This window comes from Lytechinus variegatus, chromosome 2 (assembly GCF_018143015.1).
Source record: "Lytechinus variegatus isolate NC3 chromosome 2, Lvar_3.0, whole genome shotgun sequence".
Classification (NCBI taxonomy): Eukaryota; Metazoa; Echinodermata; class Echinoidea; order Temnopleuroida; family Toxopneustidae; genus Lytechinus; species Lytechinus variegatus.
This window is the reverse complement of record NC_054741.1, coordinates 36573989-36593390: the sequence shown is the minus strand read 5'-3', so window position 1 is coordinate 36593390 and position 19402 is coordinate 36573989. Positions and strand designations below refer to the sequence as shown.

Sequence of the window (19402 nt, the reverse complement as noted above, 5' to 3'; positions counted from 1 at the left end):
AAAATATTCAAAAGCATACACAAGCACTCAAACTCTTGAATCAATAGACATTGCTGCATTTTCATCTTTATTATACACACATCTTCACAGCATAGTGGTGGGTTAGCATGACTAAATATGCAATACAAACAAATTATACAACACCTATGTTGCTGCATGGTGAAAACATTTTGCAAGATTATTACAACAGTACCTTTGTAACCCACAAGTCATCAACACAACACTATCATTTTAATAATCATATTTATATGAAGTCATAGCAGATTTGCTGAAATGAAATACAAGGTAATCAATACAATGCAGTCAGCTAGCCAGTGATATTAGGTGTGGAGCTTTCAGAAGATTTAATCCTCGTATAAGACCACTTTAAATAACCTGACTTTCAAAGTTTGACATTCTTGAAATCTATGCAAAAAGACAATTTTTTTCACAATTCTTTCATCAAAAGTTTGTAACATAATAGTATATTGATTTTACTACTGCACAGGCACTACAATATTAGCCGTGTTTAAAGAAAATGCAAGTCTGTTGTTATTACAAATGTGCTTAACGTGAGCAGTATGGCAGAAGTTTGCACCAAAAGATAAAGGAAATAATGAAGACCTGCAAACCTTTAGGATAAAGGATGGAATATCTAAATAATTTCCAATTTCTTGGTAACATACTTCACAGAAATTTCTTATAGTTGAGTACCATATTACTGAAGGTTCCATCAATAAGTACTGTATCATGTTTATTGTCTTTTATTGCTAAAAGACATCAAAGTAATGATTAAAGGAGATAGGAAAAGTAACCCGCTATTTAAGTTAGTCATAGCTTATTTGTGTGGCTTAAGTTTTACATGCTAAATATCAAAATAACATCGCAAAGATAGATTTGCTACAACAGCAAATTTCTCCTATTATACATGATATGAAGTTAAATTGGGTTCACTACAAAAAATGGAAAATATTACAAATACCTCAAACAACATTTGAGATTTTCCAAAGTATTGCTATTTTTATAGAAATAATGACTTAAAAAATGAAAGGAAAAATTATGGAAAATGCAAAAAAATATCAATAACAATCTTTGCTCTATATACTACAGGCTAAAATCACATCAGCTGCCCATAAATATTTCTTTTTCCTTTTTAACTAATAGTAAATCAATCCATAATAAAATCATGATAGTAAAAGAAAACACTCTAAAATATTTGAGGGTAGAAAATGTCTGATGCTATATATGCCAACAAGTATAGTGAAAATGAATACACTGAACAGCAAGATCCTCATATTCAGATTTAAAAAAAGCAATACATAGTCCAGGTGAAAATGTAAGTTCTATAAAGTCTGAAAAAACTTTGTGTGGTGGCAGCACGGTGTACATCTAGAGAAATGCATCCCTACCAGCCCAAAAGACCCTGTCATATCTTGCCATGTCATGATATATTTAACTCCAAACAATTTTTGTTAGACAGTATTAGACAGTCACAAATCAAAAAGAACAAGTTTAGAGTTTAATACAGTTAGTGCTGTCTGTTAACACCAACATAAACCAGCAGAATAATGAACTTAGAGGGGAATCCAACCCAGTACATTAGGTGAAAGTTTTGACAGAATAGGATGAATTTTTTAAAGTTGTAAAAACTGGTAATCGCTATACCCATGGAAACTTCAAATTGGCCACATTGATGATGTCATAGTGATGTAAGGCAAGGACTACTCTCACATTTACTCCAATACAGCTTTTTGCTGCAGGATGACACAAAAATTGTAACTTGTGCATGAAATACCAACTCCATAATAGTGCACCCAATAGGTCCATGATTAACCAAACATTAACTAAAATGTTGTAAATTACTACAATATGTACTGACCTGAGGATCAAAGTTAATGCATTCAGTAATATAACCAGAATTTTCTTGTCTGATTCAAAAGGATGGACTACCTTAAATGATGGACAACTTTCAATGATGAACCTCTTTGCAGAGGGAGAAATAAACATGAATGCGATGACACATACAAGTACTACCGGTACTCAAAACTGCTTTGTGCTTTTATCAAGGCATAAGTGATCAAATAATATAGACCAGCCCTCATGGGACATGGTTCACATTGCCCAACTTGTCAAATTGCCAACTAGCTTTCAGCTGATGGCATTGGTATCAAAAAAGGGGAAGCTCACCCTTACAAAGATGGTTTCAATAAAAGCAGATAATATGGAAAATAATGGTGAAGCTTTGACCAAAATTTATCAAATAATAAGTGTTACATCTTTTATTACTTTTTTATTTTGTGGTATCTTATGTGTATGTAGGCAGCTTCCCCATGTAGCGCATGGTGTGAATTCTATAAATTTCATTTTCTAATGGAATGTGAAAAATACAAATGTTTTTCTTATAGAATGTAGTGTGAAATGATGGGTTTGATGATATATCCCCCACAAAAATAAAATAATTTCCAAATGTTGGAGAAAATGGCTATTTTGGGAGTTTATCATTTCACACAACATATAGGAGCTGCTCATCCATGTCAAAAAATAAAAAAAAAGAATTATAAATTCATAGCTTCATTATTTGAAAACAGATTTTAATCAAACCTTTACCAATATTTTCTCTCATATTTTTTCTGCTTTCATTACAACTAAAATATTCTCAACTTAAGGTATATAATGATGATATGCATATCTCTGAAAGGCAAGTCCATTTTAAGAACAAGAGCAAATTCATGAGAAACGAAGCTTCTGTTTTCTCATTCCGTGATTCAGTTTCATTCAAAGCTACGGTGATCATTAACCTGCAAAGGAGTTATAGCTGAATGCATGAATGAAAACACATATTACACGTGGTAAAATACACATTCCAATGCTTGCAAGCATTTATCTAAAGTTTGGTTGTTTACATGTATTTAGAATGCCTTGTTACATGCACATGGAGAAGACGCTACATGATATTTAGTGTTACAGAACCATTCCCTGATCGATATGAACTTTTTTTTAAATTCAGCCTATACTATCTATAAAAGAACTCAGATGACTTGAACATGTGATAACAGTGACATATCTTATCACCTCTACTTACTATCTTTTCCCCTTGGTTTAAAATGGTGTGTATTCAATATATAAAAAACATACCCAGTGCAAAGTTTGCACACTTCAGTACAACAAATGATCAATTTATTCTTGTGAACCACAGATAATTAAAGACCCAGCACACACAACTGTAGAGGAATGAATACATTCAATAAAAGTACTTGTCATGAGCATTTTCAATCAGTTGCTGTGACTGAAATACAAACACTTAAAAAAAAGGTGATCATGACCTCATATCATTTGACCTTTTGAGCCCTAGATGACCTTTGACCATATCATCCTATTGGACACACGTGTGGTCTTACCTAAGGATCATATGTACCAAGTATGATCATAATTGATACAGAAATAAAGAAATGAAAGCAAGTTGAACAAAAACTTGAACATTTTGGAACAGACTAACAGATCAACAGGAAAAGTGATCACTATGTCTCTAACGAACTTCATTCAGGCGAGACAAAAAGAAAATGTGCTTTGCGAGTCAAAATAGGACTGCAACCCTGGTGGGTGTTTTATAAAGCTGTTTGTAAGATACGAACGACTTTACTCACAACTGGTGATCCTTTCTTGTGCTATGTGATATCCCTAGATCATCCAGATGTAATTGAGTTATGACCTAGGAACATGTTCCAGTCGTGCGTAAAGTCATTCGTAACTTAACAAACAGCTTTATGAAACACCCACCTGGTAAAATGGAGCAACAATGATTTACATTTGACAAATATGATATAGGTGACTATTTCAACCACCCCTAGCTCAATAAGTGACACATATGTACACATTTCAAATATTAACAACCAGAATAAAAAGGACAAAGGAAACATATACAATAGAAATTCCAGTGAATAAAATAACAAAACTCTCTGTACTTCTGACACCCAATTCCCCATTATACTTTGCTTCATGGATTAATCAAAATGAAAATTAAAAGTATGATTCAAATGGCTTAGGATGTCAAATCAATTGTTAGTGGCAATTCTGAAAAATGTATATTCTCCATTATTTTGTAGACAAAGTTCAGTGATACCTTTCTTGAGCTACTATGTGATTACAAAACGAGGTGGTCATCAGCCAACTGCAAATATCACACGAGGGCTCAAACCCCCCGGTTTAGAGTTAAATGATGAATTTAAGAAAATACTAAAAAACAAATATGCGACTATTCACTTCATTTATCTATGCCCTAAAACACATTCGGATATTAATGTAATACCAGACATACAGTATATCTACCAAATTTCACAGTTATCCATGAATCAGTTTTTGAATAATAATGAAATGAATACCAATCAAATGAAATCTACTGTTGGAAGCTATGTGGTGTTTCTTGGCCTTACGTTTGAGATTAATAAAAAAAAATCATATTTTTTGTGCTCCAGGGCACAAGAAATGTCTCACGATTGATTTTTAAAAATGTATGCAATCAATTTACTGGTAGTCTATGTATATGTGGGGAATATGTATCTAATACTTTTCTCCACAAATAAATAGACTTCCATAAGCACATCTGGTGGATAATTCATATTAAAAGCTGTTCGTCAGTTATGACTGTTGACCCTTTCTTGTGCTAAATTACATTTACCTTTGTAACTGACATAGCACCAAGGAACTCGTTTCAGTTGTGCGTAACTTTACAAACAGCTTTATGACCCCCAGCAGCATGTAGGGATTATAATGATGACCATGAAGCTAGATACTGAATCAGTCAGGACGAATTAGGTTTGATGTCCAAATATATCGTTGGTTTGTTGCGTGACGCGGATAAACGTTGTGCGGCGACTGAGCTCCTTCAACTTACTGGCACCAACGTACGTACAGGCAGAGCGCAAACCTCCCAAGATGTCCAATATTGTCATATTCACGTCTCCCTTGTAAGCAACCTCGACCGTCTTCCCTTCACTGGCTCTGTTTAAAGATTGATTTCCAATACAAATTCATCGATAAGGGAATTTGGTTAAATGTTTATTCAATAGATGAAGGGAGTTTAGAGAAAGATTTATGAGATTCCTGATGAAAATCTTTGGTACTGTAATAATGATTTAAAACTACTTGATATGTATAATTTGGATCTAAACTATAAAGGAGTTCAACTGGAATATATTTCATACTTAAACCCTTTGTGACAAGCTTAGATGCCGATGAAATTATCAGAAAATTTTAGAATCATTTGATCACTTCTTGAGATCATTTCCAGCTTATAAATATCATTTCTTGCTAAAAACGGATATTGATAGTTCCCAAATTACTGGCATGCCATCTTGTCCACAGATTTGGAGCTTTGCAAATGAGTTCTAAAATCTTGCCGACAATTCAATTTTTTTTTTCTGATTGTTGAAATGTCAAACGAAACCCTGTATTCTGATACAATGCTCTGAGATCTACCTGTAGTTTGCGACTCCACCGACGTGTTTATTCATGGCCGTTGCAGAGCTCATACCGTAGAAGAGTTTCATTCTCTTCCCATTGCGTTCTATCACTTCACCTTCTGTCTGGTCATGACCTGAAAACATTCCTCCCAGCATCACAAAATCTGCTCCAGCACCTTGAGAGTAAGAAGTTTTTAAAAAATCAACTTTTAATAATGATCATCAATTCTACATGATCAGAAGCAGATCCACGGGAGGGGGCACAGACGGAGCATGCCCCTGCCCCCTCTTTTTCCAAAATCTTTAAAGCAAATATTACCCTCTACTATGAAGTGTTCCCTGACTCCATTTAAAATGGATGAAAATTGCATTCTTTTAGAGTCAAGGTCCTGTATTATTGTTTATTTTGATGGCAGCTGTCTCCTCCCAATAAACTTAAGATATGAGATGCATAATTATTACCAACAAGATCAAATTTCTGTAGGCTTTCTATCAATGCTTGAGTACTCAATAAAGCACACATCCTTGTGCAGTGTATGTTCTGCAATAGAATATTTCTACTCTAGAACAAATTTGATGCCTAAAACCAAACTGCTCCTCTGCTGTACTTCATTATCACTTTCAGGATTTATTCTGTGTAAAATGATCTATTTATAGCAAATACACATTGCTGTTGAGTCTAATTATTTGGAAATCTTCACATGTTTATCCAAATTGGCCTTATTGTACAAGATAGATGTAATAGTATTACATGGTTAAAGGGGAAGTTCACCCTGACAAAAAGTTTATTGTAAAAATAGCAGAAAAAATAATAAATAATATTGCCGAAGGTTTGAGAAAAATTCATTAAATAATTAAAAAGTTATTAGAATTTCAATTATTTGATTTGTGACGTCATATGCGAGTAGCATTCCTACATAGCGAATGGTAAAAAATTAATGAAATGTCATTTTCTCAGAAAATTGAAAATGGTTTTCACTGTAACATTTGTATATCAATAGACAAATCATTTCACACCCGATCATGAAAAGAAAACAAAATTAAGTCATCGGAACCATACAAAATTTGAAATTCATAAATTTTATATTACATAACACATGGGGCAGCTGCTCATTTATGACGTCACAAATCCGAAATTTTGAACTCTAATAACTTTCTTACTCTTTAATGGATTTTCCTCAAACCTTCACCAATATTTTTTATTATTTTTTCTGCTATTTTTACAACAAAGTTTTCTTCAGGGTGAACTTTCCCTTTAAAGCTCATTGACCCCAAAATGATCTTTAACCTTAAAATAACCAGTGACACTTGATTACCCTTAGGCCCAAATTTCATGAAAAAGTGTCCTTATACAATGAGTATACTGAGAGAAAAATAAAGAAATTGTAGAATATAAATATTTACCAAAAGCCTTGACAACATCACCGGGGCATGTGCATCCGCCGTCCTGTATAAAATCAAAGAAAGGGAATTTTTCAAGATTTATCTTGGTTTCTTAGGTGTCCAGTGCTACTTTATTATCATTGCCGAAGTCAATAGTCAGGACGAGAGGTGATTACAGGTGAATTCCCTGTTGAGGAAATACCACTTTGTCTTTAATATGCCTGTTTGGTTGCATTGCATTCCCAGTCAGTGCCATTTTGTCTAAAATTACTCATTCTATTACTAGTAGTCATTGGTTACTTCATCTAATTCCATTTTAGGATATACAAGGAAAAAAATAATAATAAATGGGGGCTAGGGGTAATTTCGTACCCCAGAATGCTCATAAGCCCTGGAAAATTGCCAGTATCTACAATCATAAAGCTCATTCAATGTTGCAGATTTAGGCAGTAGGTTGTGAAAGTAGCTCCCAAAAATGAAATATTCCTTTTACATTTGATGCTATCCTGCCTACTATCATCTGATGACCAGTATTGTACAACGCCTACTCAGCTTGTTGTAGAAAATGGGAGACTGTATGTCAAACATTCGTACCATTGCACACACAACGTACCATTTAAAATGTACTGTAGCATGGCTTGAGGAGATGACGTCACAATACGATTCAATTCATTGCACTCAGTAACAAAATGAAGGTAAAGTACGCATACAGCGTGCTGGCTAAATGCGCATGCTGCCCGAGGTCATGTGCACTAGTGAGATTTTGCCTTTCGCTATCAATATTTTTGTTCCCTTTTCATAGATTATTGCAGGGAAACACTTATTTTTTTAGATTTTCACCAAACTCTAAGGTGTGTTACATAACAAATAGCGAATATTCTTATTCATGCAATGGTGCGAGATTTGATTTCGCATTCGATGAAAGGTAGAGACACTCTATTCAACTCGGCTAACACCTCGTTGAATAGAGCATCTTTCTTTCACCTCATGCGAAATCTCACACCATCGCACTCATGCATATTCGCCATTTGTATACTAACAATCACTTATGGTAAATGTAATCGGATAGAGCATTCCATTGATATGTAATGAGATGGGAAGACAATGACCATTCAGAATAATAATCCCACTTCCATGGTTTGGTCCAATGAATTTAGTTGTAAAGCCCTTTATAAAAACTAATTTCAATTGTAAATATGGAAAAATAAACCAGATTAAATGATTATAATGTACCGATATGATATGTCCATTCAGTCCATGAGCAGCGTCTGCACACTCAATGACAGCGCTCAGCTGTGGGTATCCTACACCAGCTTTCTTCCTCGTGGTACACACAGAACCTAACAAATTAAGAAAAATATCAAATTGATATACTACAGATTTGGAATACTGGTAAATCATATTCCAAATACGAAAAATCTTGCAGTAGATACATGTATAACCAAGGGATGTGATAAAAACCTTTTTTTTTAATTCTATCCACTAAGAAGAAATATTGAAGTAACAGTATTTGCATTGCTGGTTTGGCAACATTTTGTGCAGGAAAATTCTTTTTTTAACACTTTGTAATCATTGAACCATTTTTGCACATGTTTTCAAGAGGTCATGATAAAATCGAAGGAAAAGGCAGGCTGGTTCAACAGTTTAACTGAAATGCAGAGTGCCCCCCTTTCCTATCCCATGATGCAACAGTGTTTTTGAACTAAATGCCATTCGAGATCCCAAAGTAACGAGCATAAAGACATGCTACACATTAAAGCCAGTATACTACAGTCATTTTGAACACCATCAGTTCTATATCTAAACTACACGCTTTGATTCTAGATCTGTATCTTTAGCCAGGATGCAACATTCTGATCTTGTAGTCTTACAGTATATGCCCCACTGGAATGATGGACTGTTCACCTTTGAATACATGATATTTACCAAAAGGTTTACAGCATTTATCAATGCATCTTATTTTTAATGAAGAATCTATTTTTCAATAAAGATTGTACATTTGACTTAAATAAAATTCATGAAATATTTTTCATTGTTTCAATAAGGTACATGTATCAAGACTATCAGTATTATATACTTGGGTCTATGACAGTATTTTGAAGTTCAGGGCCTGAATCATAAGGCATCACAACTCTAGCTCAAAGACATCTCTATGAACATCATCTGTGAACAGACATATGCTTCCATGTCTTTCATAGAAGATGTGTGCAAATTCTGCATCTGCATCTTCTCCAATTTGCAAGCAGAGTTTTGTTCTATCTGAACAAAATTTTTCAAATTTCACACTTCTTCGATTGCAGATTTCCGGAAGTCCATGCATCCAGTGCAGTACATTAGCATATTAAGACTTTCCACAGACGATTATTGTCCACCTTGGCTTTCCATAGAGATGTCGCCGAGCTGGATTAAAAGGTAATCCCTCCCTGGAACTCAAGAGGGCACTTTTGGATGGCACTGTTACATGCTGTACTTGCCACCATCTTCATTACAAAGATTGTGTAATTTGCATGTAGCTATCAATCATCAGCCTGTCGCGTAGCACACATAATACTGCAATGCTATTGGTTACAACAGCTGTTACAGCACTAGCACAAACATCTGCTGACGTCACTTTACAAAGCAGAAGGCGGAGCCAGCCTGCTAGGATCTTCAAATAGTAGCTGAACTGTGAATCCTCAGAATTTGGGCATTCAAAACATGGCAACTGCATATAGCGTTGGTGTCAATGGGCAGCTAGCGTGTCTGCAGCACGTACATGTACGTATGCCCAAGAACGCCATCTTGAGTTCCCGGGAAGGATTACCTTCAACACACTTTCATTAACGGGGCCTAGTTCACTAACCTGGTCCAATTCCAACCTTGATGACATCAGCTCCAGCTAAAAGCAGTTCTTCAACCATCTCTCCCGTTACTACGTTACCAGCCTAAAACATTTTAAAAAATGGCAGGAAAAAAAATTACTCACTTGAATATACTGAATGATTCGTAATTCACCAATTGAATCATTTAATGACTCAACTGGACATTATGGCTTTCATCAAGCACGAAGGAAAGTTACACATCAGAAAGATTATTTTACGATGAGATTTCCACAAAAGAAAAATTTGATCTTTTTCATTCCTGAACCCATCCCGACAATTTAAAAAAATATTTTACACTCACAAAAATGGTATGCTCTGGAAAGTTCTGCCTGAACTCTTTGACGGTCTGGACAAAGACCTCTGAGTAGCCATTGGCAACGTCAAGACAGATGTACTGGATGGCCGGTATGGCAGCGATGATCTCGGCCACTTTCTCAGCATCCTTTTGCGACGTTCCGGAACTAACCGCTACATTCTATGTGAGAAAACATGAAGAGATACACAAGTTGAGAAGACAGAAATCAACATGAGCAGAAATAAAAGTTATACCTGGGAAGTGTCTGTTTTATAAAGACTTATTTTGTGACTTGTAATGACACACACTTACTGTAATTCCTAGTTGATTGCTGTAAATTATATGCAACATACCGAATCATTGGCCAGATTATGCTCAGAGTATTACTGCATATTCATAGATGAGATTTCCTCTTATGTACCCTTTCCCTTACTGAGGAACAGACTTCATTGTATTTCAGTTTGCCTTTGGTCCATATTAATACATCGTGTTCGATTACTCATAAAAACTGGAAGTGGGATTTAATGCCATAGTATAGTCTATACCTTTGTGGACTTGTGGCTTCTTACTGTAATCTTGTGATTCCTAAACTTGAGTCTTATAACATAAGATAATTAACTGAGATATCAACGAATCTAAATCATACATTTCATGGGTGTCAACACATAAGATCTCCATGCCACGAAAACATTCAATCAATTTTTAGATTTGAATGAACCTGGTATTACAGCATTAACCAAAATTTGCCACAGTCTGACAAGTTGTCAGATCTGATAACTATCCATGGTTTAATTGGGCGCGTCATGATCTAGTGGTTCTGACTCTCGCCTTTCAAACAGAGGGTCGTGAGTTTTAATCCAAGCCATGGCGTGTTTTCCTTCAGCAAGAAATTTATCCACACTGTGCTACACTCGACCCAGGTGAGGTGAATGGGTACCCGGCAGGATTAATTCCTTGAATGCACCAAGCGCCTTTAGCAGCTGGAGCTACAGCCGGGGTAATATATAGTGCGCCACTGAATAGGCAACTAGATAGATCGGCGCCTCATAAATATATTAATTGGCTGAGGAAAGGAGTCTGTTACTATGGTACTGTCGGATAACAACCCAGGTGTCAACACTACGGATAACTTTCATGAGACAGTCTTCTGGAGAATAGCTTTAATAGAATTATTTGCCCCCAAATCAATAATACCAATACATGACAATTAATAATTAATATCAGTTTCCATCCTAATTAGATCCTAGAGTCGCATCAGAGCAAATTAACAATGCAGTAATAGATATGTAAAAAAAAACTATTTATTTAATACAGGCATATCTCCAGATTGTCCCTAAAATATTCAAAAGAACCCCATCACTTGCTACCGGGTTAATTACAAACTCTCTTTTTTAACAACATGAAAAGAATATATTTTTTCCTCAGCCCCGTTGGATAAAAGTTACTATCATGGTAACTTTGCCATCCAATGGTAGCTACCATGGTAACGAGAATTTAATTTTCATTTCATTCATTTCATTTTCAACAAAATATAAATCAAATAAATACAATCATAACAAGTCAACATCATAAAAAATTATATCAATGTCATAAAATCAACTTGAGAAAGTTAATAAACAGCCAATAATAATTAACAGCCAATCTAAATCCAAGATTCCATGCAAGTTACCATTGCGTGGCAGAGTTACCATAATGGTAATTTTTATGATACAGACCCTGATGTCCAGATAAAAATCTTACTTTCAATGTCTCTGGATTGTTGGTAGCGAAATCAACCCAGTCTTGAACAGAATAATGTTTGTGGATGCACGAAAACAGACCATGCTGTAAGAAAACAAATAAAATGAAATTAATACATATAAATAAGCAAAATAGATAAATACTAGTTGTGGTAACAATGTCAAAATGACTTCACACAGAATTTATTAGCACCAAAGTGTTTATAATGTGTATAAATAAAAATATGTGCTAAATAGCTCTGGAAGAAAATGTGTAAATGCTGTGAAATGAGCAAAATAAGCATAGAATTCTATCAAATGTCAAGTATTTTTCAAGCAATATGAATACAGTATCCCACATATGCTTTTCTGCATCAGTGAATATCAGAAATAACAATTTGATCTAAGGTTTCATGATTTTACAAAGATATCATGTTTACATTATACCAGATCTATATGTATGATATTTTGACAATTAACCTTGATTCAAAAGACTTTCTCATGAAACAGTCGTTTGCTGCAACTACTGTCTTTTACCTTTAATAATAATTCAACAACATTGTCATCTTATCTCCCATAATAGTGACCCACTAACAATTTATCATATATAGCCACACACAAATCCGCCGGGCTATGTCCCAGAAAGTGAGGGATAATATGAACATTGTATTTATCTGTGTGTATCTCACACAGCCATACACAGAGTCACAGATAAATATATGCATCAGCATTGCATATCATTTAAAACTTTAAGACGTCACAGTAGTTAGAAGTGAAAGTTATTTGCTTAAATTTGGCTTAATAGAGTAAAATATCGGTACTTACATGTGATCTGAATACAATTGTAAGCAAGATAGCCAAGTAAAATACTTTCTCAATCAATACTTTCAACTGAATACCGGTCCAGGGGCTCGTAACACTAATGGGGTGTTGCAAAAAAACGTGCGATCAATCACAAGTCAATTTTTGGTCCCTAAATCAATCATATGTCTTGCAGTTAATTGCAAATTAGTGAATGATTGCTAATCTGCTCCTTGAAACAAGTTTGCTCTGATTTGCTACAGCTAATGTTGATCTATCAGTTGTAAAATTGCAACAGAATATTTGCAATTGATCGCAAATATTTTCTTGCAACACCCCCTAAGTTTAGCGATTAATCGTACGCTTGATTTTCACGATTGATTGTATATTGTGGTCAATGCAATCAATTGTTTAAAAAAGTGTTGTATGATTGATAAGCTGTTTGTTACAGGCCCAAGGTATACATGTCTAGGCTTTGAGAAAATGAACTTACACTTGCTAGAGCCTTGGCCATTTCAAAATTGCCCACCGTGTCCATGTTAGCTGCCATGATTGGGACGCCATTGTAGGATTTCTTTGAGTTCCTGAAGATGTAACTCCTCTCCAAATTTACCTACAACGTTAAGCGAAATAGGTAGAGATACGAGGAAAGAAACCCGAGGAATGTGTAGGGAGAAATGGAGATAGAGGGGATGGAGAGAGAGAGAGAAGGGGGGGGGGGCAGATGAGGAAGGAAAGACATGCCATGGATGAGTGAAAGGAAGAAGGGAGAGAGAGGATTGTGGAATGGAGAATGGGAGAAAGGAGGTTGAGGGGCAATGACAAAATGACAATGAGAGACACAGAAACAAAGACAGAGACAGATGGCGAGTGTGAAAGGGGGGGGTATACATGTATGTTTAGAGGGTGGAGAGAATGAAATAATATATAAATGATTGGTGTGTACAATGTATTGTAACTGCATGCTAAACAACAAAACATTTAAGTTGCAATAAGTAGGATGTAATAAATAGTAATGCCTAACCTAAAGGGTTCAATCTTTGATATTGTTCAATCATTGACAAGTGTAAAACAGGCACAATTAAGCCTTTGGTTTATTGCATATCAGTATTGACAAAATGAAGTCAAGTACTTGTACATGTAGATATGCAGTGTAGCCAGTAAATATTCTTACACATTGAGGAATGAGAATGGATAATTTAATTTTTTTTCAGTCCAAAACTAAAAGCCAAACTTGTAAACTTTGATGAATATGACACTGTCACCATGGTTCATAAAAAGGTCTTGGTGAATTTGTTTTTACAAATTCTTATTTGGGGGGGGGAGCACAGTAAATTACTACTCATTGTAACCATCATAAGATGCAACCAAAATATAATAAATTGCAAGTTTGCAACCCCACCCCTTGAAATGTAACCATAAGAAACACCCCCAATATAATAAAGTTGCAACCCCATCCCTGAAACAGAAGCAAACAGCCAACCCAATCTCACCTATTTGCCTTGCACTCAAACTGAAAACAAGCCAGGATCGATTTCTCACCCATGATAAAAACCCCTTCACTATCCATTCCTGTCAATTTAGAGCCCATTTAGCAATTAGATGTGCAATGATCTGCTCCTGTACTATCCCCTAAATACCCTACACTCAATATATGTCCCTTTATAATGCATGCTATCAATCAGTGAATGTTGCTCCGATATATCTAAAGGTCAGTTAATATGAACCTGACTGAAACGTGATCTTTTGCTGATGAAGATAAAGCTTTGGGTAGATCATGGCTACTTTTATCTGCTGGGGCGTGATGTGTGAAAAGACTAGGCCATAATATTTTTGTTGATAATATGAAGCTGCACAAGATTAAAATTTCATATTTTGTATCAGATTGCCATTTGCCAATATTATATTTATCAATAACGATTCAATCTGAGAATTCCATCAGAGAACATATTTTTCTAAAATTTTCTTTGATATTGGGACATATTAATTATCAATTCATCCTTATTTGGATAATCCTCGAACGAAAAACCATTGTGCAGAATTTTTACATAAACCTGCCTAGAACCATAAATATAATGATCAAAGGAATACTTTTCCAATAGAACTTGACAATGATTGCTTGATTGAACTGCAACCTACCCTTAAAGGTCAAGTCCACCTCAGAAAAATGTTGATTTGAATCAAGAAAAATCAGACAAGCACAATGCCGAAAATTTCATCAAAATCGGATGTAAAATAAGTTATGACATTTCAAAGTTTCGCTTATTTTTAACAAAATAGTTATATGAATGAGCCAGTTACATCCAAATGAGAGAGTCAATGGTGTCACTCACTCACTATTTCTTTTGTTTTTTATTGTTTGAATTATACAATATTTCAATTTATACGAATTAGACGATCATAAAACCTTCTTGCCTGAAGCACAAAATGTTAAAATAATGGAATTCCATGTGTTCAGGGAGGAAAGAAACTTAATTTCACATGACAATGATGAGAAAATAAAAATATTTCACATAATAAAATACAAAAGAAATAGTGAGTGATGTCATCAGTTCCTCATTTGCATACCGACCAAAATGTGCATATAAATGTTTTGTGAAATGAAACGAAACTTTAAAATGCCATAACTTTCTTATTTTACATCTGATTTTGATGAAATTTTCAGTGTTATGCTTGTTGAATATTTCTCTTTTTATTCAGATCAAGTTTTGTTGGGGTGGACTTGTCCTTTAAGCTTCACATACATGTAGTAAAATTTTGACCACAAAAAGTGCATTATACAGAACCACTCCACAATATACACATGCAGAAGATTTAACAAACTTATATCAAATTTGATAGTAAACTAAAGAAAACCTCATAATCATAGGTCACACACAGCAAAGAACATTGTACACCTAACAATTTGGATATTGAAGATGGTAGAATTCTGACCAATCTGCATCCATTGCATCATTACAAAGATAAAGACCAATAAGATATTAGCTAAATCCTTACATGTAATAAAACAGAGAAGTGAGAAGAAATAATGCTATTTTTTTTCTGTGTTGCAATAACTTACATGAATATTGTACCTAAGTACTGTACTTGACAAAAGATTTGAAGAAAATCAACCTGTCCTTAAAGATAATATTCTGTTTGATTTGAAAATTTAACTATGGTTTCTAATAGGAGAAAGCTTGAAAGAAAATTCAACTAGTCCAAGATTTGATTTATCTTTCTTGCTGCTAAAATGTTTGAATTTTCAATACCGGTATTTGTAATTTTCGCAGTATAATGGTTAGTCCACTATAAGGTTTCCAATTTGAGTAACATGAGCATGCACAAGTTCAAGTAACAAGAGAACCTGCCAATTAAGACAATTGTTTGTTTATCCTTAGTTCTTAAATTGGAGCATGTATGATGGTGGGCCCCAAGTCTGCGCACCTAACAATTTGAGTTAAGATTTAACATGAATTTCTTCTTATTTCACAAAATCTTTCAGATGATAATGTTCCTTACATCATAATGAGTTAGTGTGCCAAATATCTCATAAAAATTTGAAAGAAATATATAATTTTCTTGGAAAAAATCTCGGGCAGTTATTTTCAGATTGAAAAAAAAATGGTACCCCACGTCTGTGCACTCATTCACTTTGCACACGATTCGAGGATTTTGATGACAAAAGCTGTATTTTGAGGCTGTCACATGAAATGCCCTAAATTCATTATTTTTCCACCATTTTGAGTCGGACTTTTTTATGAATACCTGTCTATGCTGTCTATGTAGTGCATGTGTAAAGTTCGTGCACGTTGCGTATCTTCTGTAACTAAAATCGCGCAGATACGCGGGTGCGCAGACTTGGGAGACCGCGCAGACATGGGGGAACTGACCATACAGTAGCTCGTACCACATAAATTTGTCCGTAAAAACCATCTTGCAGTTTTTATTTATTTATATTTTTTTTGTCTCTCATGAGTGCATGGTCTCTATCCACAGGTTTAACTCTGGTTTCCAATGTTCTTTCTTGAGATTTGTGGTACTTGTAAAAAAAATTAAACCCTGAAGCCCCCTGAAGCATTCATAAATTTGACAAAGGAATAAAATTTCAGGGCTGCCAACTCTCACACAATCTGCGTGAGTCTCACGCATTTCACCCGATTCTCACACTCTCACGCTGATCATACGAATTCTCACGCTGAACCCCGAAAATAGAGAGAAAAAAAGTTTATTAGCCTATATCGGTTATTCAATAACATTATAACCCAGCCAGGCGAAAGTTTCAAAGTTTTTAACCACACAAGCGCAAAGCTAATATACCATCAATGCAAATTGGTTTCGGTTTGCCGCGCAAAGACAAGATATGGAGTTGCGATTGGCTTACTGTATTCCGCGTGTGAGTGCGGGTGGCGTCAAAATTTTACTATGAAGCGGGGGTTTTGTGCGCACGAGACACAACGAGCGATCGAGTGTCAATGCAATGCCAGCAGCCATGCCATGCGATAGCCCGCCGGCCCGGCGCTGAGATGCCGCACCGGCGCCCGCGCAACTCAGTATACTTCTACTTCAGATTTCAGCCGGTAGGTAAGTTGTCTCTTGTCTTGTCTTGAAAATATGTTTTGATCAGATCCTTTATATGCCATTATTATGATAGTAAGAATGACTTTGGAAGGATGCTTGTATAAATTGATACAGTGCTATGAACTATGTTGTGTGTATTCTATTGTGAACGAAATTTTGATTAAATTTTTCTCTAAAACGAGTGTGATTGAGGGTGACACTGACTGTCTCTGTACCACTACACGAGCGCCGACCTAACTTAGATCGACGGTGTGGCTGACGATCTGCGTTAGATGTTAAAGTATTTTAATTTTTATTTAGTCTGTGTGACTGTGCATGTTGGGTGTATTCTGTATAATTCAAGAACCTATATTTTCGTAAATTGGTATCTTAAACTCAATTCTAGTGAATAATTGACAATAATAATAATAATGACCAGATGATGAATAGTAGTGGCACTGGAAGCAACAAAATTTAGGGGGGGGGGTGCAGGAAACAATTAAAAGGTCAGCAGATAATCACAGGTTGAGGTTTCACTGCTATTATAAAGAGAGTTGATATGGAATAATGCACTTAAAAATGTGGATTTTTTCAAGGTAAGTGAACTTCATTTAAAATAATCAACCTATTTGAATCCTGCCTTATGTATTTATGGAATCAGAGTTAAAAGTATGTGCCAGATTGCACCATTTAAATTGCAAAATTGTAAAAGCTCCCTACCGTGGAAGGGGGGACACCCCCCTTCCACACCATCCCCCCCTTGGGCGCTATGCGCCCTCGGGCTTGGTCGCTTCGCTCCCTCGCAATGTCTCACTCCAAACTCTTCTCAAAGGTTGGCAGCCCTGAAATTTATCATTTTGTGGTGTTTTTGTTGATGCAGTTTGAATCAAATTTCAATCTAGAACTTTTAATATTTCTTCTCACTTCTCGATACAGACTAATCTGTCACATTCTTATTTCATCATTTTTAAAAATAGTGAAAAGAAAAATTGAAATCAAGCTGCCATGGCTATTATCAGGGCCTTATTTCTGATAACATTTTCTCTAATTGACTCCTAATCAGGCCTGTTTCAAATTATTCAAAGTAATAATAGCTACCAATCTATGAATTTGATTTCCCATGGAGGTCGAGGACTCTAGGTTTCTCCTTTTTCTCAATTAGATCTATCAAAGTTCAATACAATATCAAAATGTTGATTTCCATCTTGAACAATATCCCTTTAATAAAAATGGATCAATTTTCATATATCACAATAATCAATACTGGCATTTCTTCATCGGATTCACTTCATGTTTATCTACCTGTAAATACAAACTCTTAGTTAATTCTGTACAAGAAATAAATGTATAGCCTATTGTGAATAGTCACAGAATTAGTTTGCAATATGAAATTCAAAGTATTTAATTAGAACATGAAAAAAGTCGTAGTACTGTAAGTCAAAATAAGTTTTTATTTAAGGCCTGTGAATTTAAAATTAATGTTAGACAATCTGAATCTTGTTAGAATTTGATAATGAATGTAATACAAAAAAGGTGAACAACCACACATGTGATGTACACTCAAAACCGCAGCACTCCAAAACGACTGCACACATTCAATAGCCATGGCAGCTAAATTTCACTTTATTTTGGAGCTCCACCTCCGATCGGCTCTTCAATGTGCTCCTCTTTGGTCGAACAAGAACATCTTTGAAGTCTAGCTTGATGTCGCTGTCGATTCTTGGCATGTTGGCAATTGACGTCCGCTAATATGGATCAGTGGATGCACCTTCGAACGTCACTAAATTCCTGTAAAAATTGGCATGAGACTAAGAAGATTCTGCTGGTTGTTGGGATACGGTATCCTTTAAGTTATGATTTGAGCAAGCAACTTTTGTTTTCAGTGTTGGTCCATTCAATTCCAAAACAAAAAAGTACAACTGGTCTATTGCCAATAATAGAATTAGACAGAGTCCAGTGATGTGGTTGTGAGCAAAGACTTGAGCACTTTCGGTCTGAATTGAATCCTGAAACAAAGACTTTTGCTTTGTATTTAATTATTGTAGACTACTTTGGAGCTCTGCAAAATTTCAGAAAAAGAGAACTGTCGTAGATTTCAATTGAGCAGAATCCAGATGAGCACTCGATCACTGCACTGCTTCTGCAATGCACTGCTAGCACAACAACACTAGATGTATGCAAAACATTCTTCGCATAGATTCCCGCGCGCGCGTTTGTAAAGCCCGGCCTAAACAGCGAGACGAATTACAGTAGTTCGTGCAGCTTCATACCGGTATATCGGACCCTCTTGGACCCTCGACCTTCGGCCTATCTCTCACTCCGTTGGCGTTCGGAGGGGATCGGCGGCTCGCTGAGGGTAGCTTCCGG

General features: G+C 35.4%; 1 protein-coding gene across 2 annotated transcripts; it reads right to left on the bottom strand.

Moving 5' to 3' along the window:
• Positions 1-741: 741 nt before the first annotated feature.
• LOC121407989 (GMP reductase 1-like) lies at positions 742-19343 on the bottom strand. 2 transcript variants are annotated; one of them, XM_041599278.1, is made up of 9 exons: positions 18658-19343; positions 12990-13109; positions 11718-11801; positions 9984-10157; positions 9664-9745; positions 8055-8161; positions 6843-6885; positions 5455-5614; positions 742-4977 (listed from the first exon to the last, which is right to left on the bottom strand). In XM_041599278.1, exons 1-9 carry the CDS (start codon positions 18760-18762, stop codon positions 4788-4790), a joined length of 1065 nt encoding a protein of 354 aa, XP_041455212.1. In that variant the 5' UTR covers positions 18763-19343; the 3' UTR covers positions 742-4787. The 2 variants fall into 2 exon arrangements, with proteins under 2 accessions (XP_041455212.1, XP_041455213.1); XM_041599279.1 differs by having other exon boundaries at positions 18676-19339.
• Between the last annotated feature and the right edge of the window lie 59 nt (positions 19344-19402).

Bases quoted from the DNA above. Each gene is read 5' to 3' on its own strand.
- LOC121407989 (XM_041599278.1), bottom strand. From the start codon at position 18,762: ATGCCAAGAATCGACAGCGACATCAAGCTAGACTTCAAAGATGTTCTT. The intron at 11,802-12,989 runs GTAAGTTCATTT...GTTTTCTTACAG, and splicing joins TGGCCAAGGCTCTAGCAAGT to CATGGTCTGTTTTCGTGCAT. The intron at 6,886-8,054 runs GTACATTATAAT...GATTTTATACAG, and splicing joins TGAATGGACATATCATATCG to GACGGCGGATGCACATGCCC.